The sequence below is a fragment of the Rhinoraja longicauda genome, chromosome 23, assembly GCF_053455715.1.
Source record: "Rhinoraja longicauda isolate Sanriku21f chromosome 23, sRhiLon1.1, whole genome shotgun sequence".
NCBI classification, from domain to species: Eukaryota; Metazoa; Chordata; class Chondrichthyes; order Rajiformes; family Arhynchobatidae; genus Rhinoraja; species Rhinoraja longicauda.
The window spans coordinates 24644529-24651504 of NC_135975.1; the positions used below are offsets into that span (position 1 = coordinate 24644529).

Here is a 6976-nt window from a genome sequence, read left to right on the forward strand (position 1 = left end):
ATGGTAAAAGTGCCAGGAGAACGATCCTGGACAAGATTTGTTGACTTAAATTGCTTGTAGTTTTTCTTTGTGAAGCCAGTTGAGTGTACTAATCTTGTTTTTTTCTTTCGTAGATAAATGATAACTGGCGGGATCAGAACAATACTTGTATTTCCCACACATGCACTGGAAGGGGGGTCGTAACACATACAAAGACTTGTGCTCTTCAAACTTCTTGCAAAGAGGTTTGTATAATAGATAAGTTGCAAGTTACATTTATTTTTATTATCCTGGCGATCTTAATTAGATAGCGATGCAGTTAGATGAAATTACCAATTACTATAAAGCTAATAATTTGAAGAACAAATATTAAATTAAAAACATAAAATAGCAAAAGACTAGTAATAATCTGATAGTAATCTGATAATCAGGTAGTAATAATCTGACATATCAACCGAATATTGGAATAGAATCACAGAATTGTTATTCCATGCTAGAAGGCCATTGAGCCCATTATTCCTACAATGGCTTTCTATGAACAAGTTAGTCACTCACATTCTTTTTTCATAGCTCTGATTTGTTTCTCCTTCAGGTCGGCATTCAGCTCTTGCTTGAAAGTGACAATTGAAACTATTTTCATTACTGCCACAGACAATGAATTCTTAACCATGATTACGCTCAACCCAAAAAAGGTTTCTCTCAACCCCTCTCCTCCTAATCAGAGGAAAAATAGATCACCCCTCGTCCTTACCATCCGACCAGATTACCGTATCCTACCACATTAACCACAATTTCTATCACATTCAACTAGATTTTAACATCTCCTTCCTTTAGCATTTTGAAGGGACTGTTCTCTTTGTGACACCTTGTTCTGCTCTCCATCTCCACCAACCACTCCCTTTCTCACAGACTGTTCAATGTAGCAAGAGGAGAAGCTACACTTGGTCGTTCACCTGTTCCCTTCCCAGCATCCATCGACCTAAACATTTCTTCCAGCTGAAGCAACAATTCAAGGCTGCATTTGGTGTTTACAATTGTTCTCCTTGATATTGGAGGATGGAAACAAAATTGGGTGACCTCCGCAGAAGGCTTGTGTTCAGTCTGGAGGGGCTACCCCGTTGGCTGCCACTTTAAGTTACTATCAGATTCCTATTTCAATCTATTTTGACCTCCTGCACTGTTATAGTGAGATTCAACAGAGCTGGAGGAACAATACAGCAATCTCCATTTTGGACACATTACACTCTTCCAGACTCAATATTAAATTCTACAATTTAAGGTAACCCATTTTCTCTGACTATGTGAGAATTGGTCAGGTCCTCCATCTACAATTTTGGATCAGTTTCTCCATTAAGACAGCTTGACACTGCTAGTAACTGTTACAGCTTTTGCATTCATTTGTATGTGTTCTCACTCTGTCTTATTTCACACACTGTATTAAGAACCATGTTCTCTTTCCCTGTCGTTAACCCACTGACCATTTGAATTTACAACTTGTTCCCACTGAACCCTGATCTCACCCTTTGTCCTTTCCAAAGGACACCCATTACCGCCAATCCACCACCTTCCCTGAGGCTTAATACCAACTTGTTTCCTCCCCTTGCCAATTTTGACAAGGTGTATTCAACAGAAATGTCAGCTCTGCTTCTCCTTCCACAGATGCAGTCTGATGTGATGAATGTTTCCAGCATATTCTGTTTTTATTCCAGATTTTCAAAAACTGTAGATTTTTTTTAGATTTCATTTCTGCTCACGGCTCCTGTAATTCTCTTGCAATTATTTTAAATCTACATCCTCTGGTCTTGATCTTTCCATAAATGGATATAGTCCCTCTGTTTAGACACTTCATTTTGAATGCCTCCAAAAAGGCCTCTCAATACCCTCTGCTTTCAAACAACCAATTCTGGCAAGTAATGGAAGTTCTTCATGTTCAGACCCATACTATGAATTTTCTCCGCACATTCACCAGGTTTAGTGAAGTGTCCTTGCTCTTGCTTTTAATGAACCCCAGTGTCCTTTCCTAATTTAAGCACTTTTAAATATTGTAAAATATTAAACAGAGAATGTTAAACATTGTAGGTATCCCTCTGTCATAAAGCAGAAAATAAAAATCTTAAACCCTTAAATGTGAACTCTCTATGTTCTGCTTCCCTTCCTTTTTAGTCCTGGGCTGAAGGGCCTGTTTACATACTACTGAATTTTCTCCGCACTTTCTCCAGATTTGGTGATATGTCCTTCCCCTTGCTGTTAATGAACCCCAGAGTCAATTTTGAATTTAAGGACTTTTTCAAGCTACCTTTAAAAATTAAGTAGAAAACGCTAAACATTGTAGGCATTTTTCTGACATAAAACAAGGGAACAAAAATCTACTTAAACTCTCTATGTTCTGCTTCCCTTCCTTTTCTGTCCTGTATGCCATTGAACTCACTTTCTTAAAGTATTTAAGAAATACTTTACATCTTACAGATGTCTGTAAGATGTCTGGCAATTACCTCATTAACTCAAAAAGGCTGACATCAAAAAACTGATGGCAAGATAAAACGTAATTGAAGCTTTAGATCCTCAGAAACAAGTTGCTAACCAACAGCCCCAAGGACCGCATGGCAATTCTGTGATCATTGAAATAATTCATTGCGAGTAGGCATGAGGCATTTCTGAAAGACTTCTTAGCACATAAACAAAACCTTCACTTTTTTTATTTATAATTTTAACACATAATATCTTTTTAACATTCTTACCTGATCAAGGTCTGATCACTATGGGGCAGCACAGTGGCGCAACACCAGAGACCCGGGTTCAATCCTGACTACGAGTGGTATCTATACGGAGTTTGCACGTTCTCTCTGTGACAATGTGGGTTTTCCCGGGTGCTCCTGTTTCCTCCCACATGCCAAAGACATGCAGGTTCGTAGGTTAATTGGTTCTGTAAATTGTCCCCACTGTACAGGATAGAACTAGTGTACAGGTCGGCACAGACTCGGTGGTCCAAAGGGCCTGTTTCCATGCTATATCTCTGAACTAAATTAAAACTAAACAATGTATGCCTGGATCATGCACAGTATTAAATCTAACTGTTAAATCTTTGTTCAGTCTGACAGAGAATGGGATGATGAACACTGTTGCTACATCTGTATCTCTCAAGGTAAATATTTAATTTTTAATAAATGCTTTAATTTTATAGAACGTTGCAGATGATTGCTATGAATTATCAACCAAATTCAATATTCCTAACTAGGTCTAATTGTGAATCAACTCATATCACAGATTTTTTTCCTCAGTGACAGTAAATTGTTTAGTCAGGCTTTGGGTCTTTCTTAATATTCATATTTTTAGCAACATTACTAATTGTTATTTGAACATGTTGCTAGGTTACTACAATTTTTTGAAAATGATTCAACATTTGAACAAAACAATTTATTAATTATGAGATAATAGTTGTGGGCCTTAAGGTATTACCAATTCCACTTCATAAACAAATCGTTATCAGAGATTGGCCATTTGTTAAATTCTAATGATATTCTTTCCCTTTCTCAAATATTTCACTGGGTAACACAATGTGTGATAAATTGTTCTATATGGGTGTAATATAAAAGTTTAATTTTTATCAGCAAGTTGCATTCAGTTTTAACATAGATGGATAAAGTTAAAAAGTCCTTGATGTAGAAACTTCTATCCTACAGAGCCCTTGGCAGTTCTTATGATCTTTAAATTAACAAAACAGCCACGGAAGTGCTTTTGCTATGTTGTAATTGTTGTCAAATGGAGCCACGGCCATTTTATGTCCAATAAACATCACCTGTTTTGATGTGTTGTTATGGAAAATTATGCTGGATAAATGTTGATCAGACACTAAGTTAACTCCCCTGTATTTCTTTAAGTAGTGCCAGCAGATCTTTAACCATGTAAGAGTCTATTTCAAAATTAGTTTGGATTAAGTCAATTTAACATTTGAGGCTAGGAACTCGTAACATAAATATCAATTAAATTCAGCATGACATTTCCACTTAATTGACAGATTAGGAGTTGGATAAATTTGGAAAATACCACTCTTGTTTATTAGGCAATAGTCTGAGCAAGAGCAGAGGGTCACTATTGGAGCAAAGTATTAGGGACATAAGACTATATTTCTCCATTCTTTCTCAGCTCTGGTTATTTTTTGAAGTTGGACATGCCCTACTTTAAGACAAAAAAAATCTATTTGAGTTCTGCTGAATCATGGCAAAGTTTTATTTTTCAATAGCAGACTGCAAAGGATATTTTTACCCGATTCTTTTGTTTCATTTGCAGGTATTTTGGCATTCTTAGTTTTTATATAACATGGGGCAATCTGGGGAAAATCTGCAAATCTGAGTACAGAAGTTGGAGGGCATGTTGCAATTGTATAAGCATTGGTGAGGCCACATTGAGAGTATTCTGTTCAGTTCTGGGCACCATGTTATAGGAAAGATGTTGTCAAGCTGGAAAAAATTCCGAGGATGTTGCCAGGACTAGAGGGTCTGAACTATAGGGAGAGGTTGAGTAGGCTGGGACTCTACTCCAAGGAGCAGAGGAGGATGAGGAAGAACTTTTAGAAGTTGGACATGCCCTACTTTAAGACAAAAAAAATCTATTTGAGTTCTGCTGAATCATTTAGAACGGAGATGAGGAAGAACTTTTTCAGTCAGAGAGTGGTGAAGGTGTGGAATTCTCTGCCTCAGAAGGCAGTGGAGGCCAGTTCGTTGGATGCTTTCAAGAGAGAGCTGGATAGAGCTCTTAAGGATAACGGAGTGAGGGGGTATGGGGAGAAGGCAGGAACGGGGTACTGATTGAGAGTGATCAGCCATGATCGCATTGAATGGCGGTGCTGGCTCGAAGGGCTGAATGGCCTACTCCTGCACCTATTGTCTATTGTCTATTGATGAGGGTGATCTTAGAGGTGTATAAAATCATGAGGAATAAATTGAGTAGATGCACACATTCTCTTGCCCAGAGTAGGTAAATTGAGGACCAGAACGCATAGGTTTAAGGTGAAGGGGAAAAGATTTAATAGGAATCCGAGGGGTCACGTTTTCACACAAAGGGTGGCGGATGGATGGAAGAAGCTGCCAGAGGAGGTAGTTGAGACAAGGACTATCCTGACATTTAAGAAACAGTTAGACAGGTACATGGATAGGACAGGTTTTGAGCGATATGGGCCAAACGCAGGCAGGTAGGACTCGTGTAGCTTGGAACATGATGGCCAGTTTGGGCAAGATGGGCCGAAGGGCCTGTTTCCATGTTGTACCACTCTAAATAACTAAGAATAGCTAAGTATAAATGAATCTGCCAAAAGTCAAAATCATTTGATGTTTGAACAATGATAACCATGATGTAAGATACAAACATAATTATTATTCAGTTGCAGATGAGGTTTACAATTGTTCGACTATTCATTCCAATAGGTTTGTGCAAACGGAAATCCATAATCACCAATGTCACAAAAGAAGTCCAGAATACAACCTGTACAGCAGCCATTGAACTATACATATGTGAAGGGAATTGTGCCAGCTCAGTTTAGTAAGTATTTTCCTTTTTGCTTCTCATTGTGGTTTAAAACAAAACCATTAAATACTGTTTCATATGGGAGATAGAATAATTACTGAGACTTGAAATAATAATCAGAGCAATACTTTTCACTTTAACAAACCTGTTCTGTTTAAGAGATACAAGTAAATTTAACTATGCACGGTTGCATATGATACTTTTGTTATTCCCTTTATATTCCAAATATTCTCTGCCAAGGTGGTGATTCAACATTTTTAGTTCCATGAAGACAGGTTGCAGATAATGAACACAAAACTGATGCAGTTTACTTATTGTGTCTTTCATGGTATCCCTACATCTCATCAGGCCGTATATGTGCTATACAGCACTATGACTCCCCAGGCTAGGCTAGTAGCAGATTACTCTGCAGTCCTTGCATGTGAGACTTTTCCCAGATTTTGTCCAAAGACCTCCAGTGTTACACACGAGAAAATTTTCCTTATCCATTTTTAAATGTTCCACTGTTCAACAGACAACGGTACCATACAGTACAGCTCCTCAAACATTGCTTGTTATTGACATTTGAATGCTCAACCTGCAGGAGGCTGTTTATAGGCTTCCAAACCCAACTAAATCAGGATATTTATCCATCAGGCACAATACTGCAATTTACATCTAAGCTTTTAAAACAAGAAGACCTCTGGCACAAAACCACTCGGTATCCATTTTCTTACTTTTGTTTTAATCTTGATCTCTGTGTTGATTTATACATAGCTGTATTTCAAATGTGGTCAGATGTTCTTTAACTCATTGCATCATTCATTCAAATATGAAATTCTCTTAAATATTTCAGATAAAATTTTACCATTAGGAAAATGTTTACATTGATTATCGCAATTATATAATCCTAGACCATTGTTCTTACTTTTACAACTCTGTCATCTTATTTTCCAGCTATGATACCCAGACACACAGAACTGAACGCAAATGTGAGTGCTGTCAAGAAATGGTGACCGAAGTTAGGAAAGTGAAACTTACTTGCCAAGATGGTAGAGAAAATGAATTGTACACCTACCCTCACATCACATCCTGTCACTGCATGAAGGAGGTCTGTCCTGGGTCTTCTACCGAAAAGCCACATGCTGAAATATTCTTTTAGATGATAAAGCACGATATTGAATCCAATCTGTTATTCTTTTGAAAAAATAAATATAATTCATTACATTTAGACAATCATAATAATATTTAGAAATAATTCTAGTTGGACTTCAAATTACAATAATTAATCTACATCATTATTACATTGCTTTATAAACTGCTTATTTGTTCTTAATTGCAAAAGTATATTAATAAACAACTGCAAGCAAATTTGCATGGTCAATTATTATCAATGAAAATGGTTTAATTTGTAAAATATCGAACCAAGGATGAGTATTTCATTCATCACATACGTATCATTTTCAAATGTGTTTTTTTTGCCAGATCCGAGGTAGGC

The 6976-nt window shown here is 37.1% G+C and overlaps 1 protein-coding gene across 1 annotated transcript; it reads left to right on the plus strand.

The window, feature by feature from the left end:
• LOC144604793 (integumentary mucin B.1-like) lies at positions 1 to 6640 on the plus strand. Its single transcript, XM_078419452.1, has 5 exons — positions 1 to 9; positions 114 to 224; positions 3070 to 3121; positions 5400 to 5514; positions 6436 to 6640. Exons 1-5 carry the CDS (start codon positions 1 to 3, stop codon positions 6638 to 6640), a joined length of 492 nt encoding a protein of 163 aa, XP_078275578.1.
• Positions 6641 to 6976: the final 336 nt, after the last annotated feature.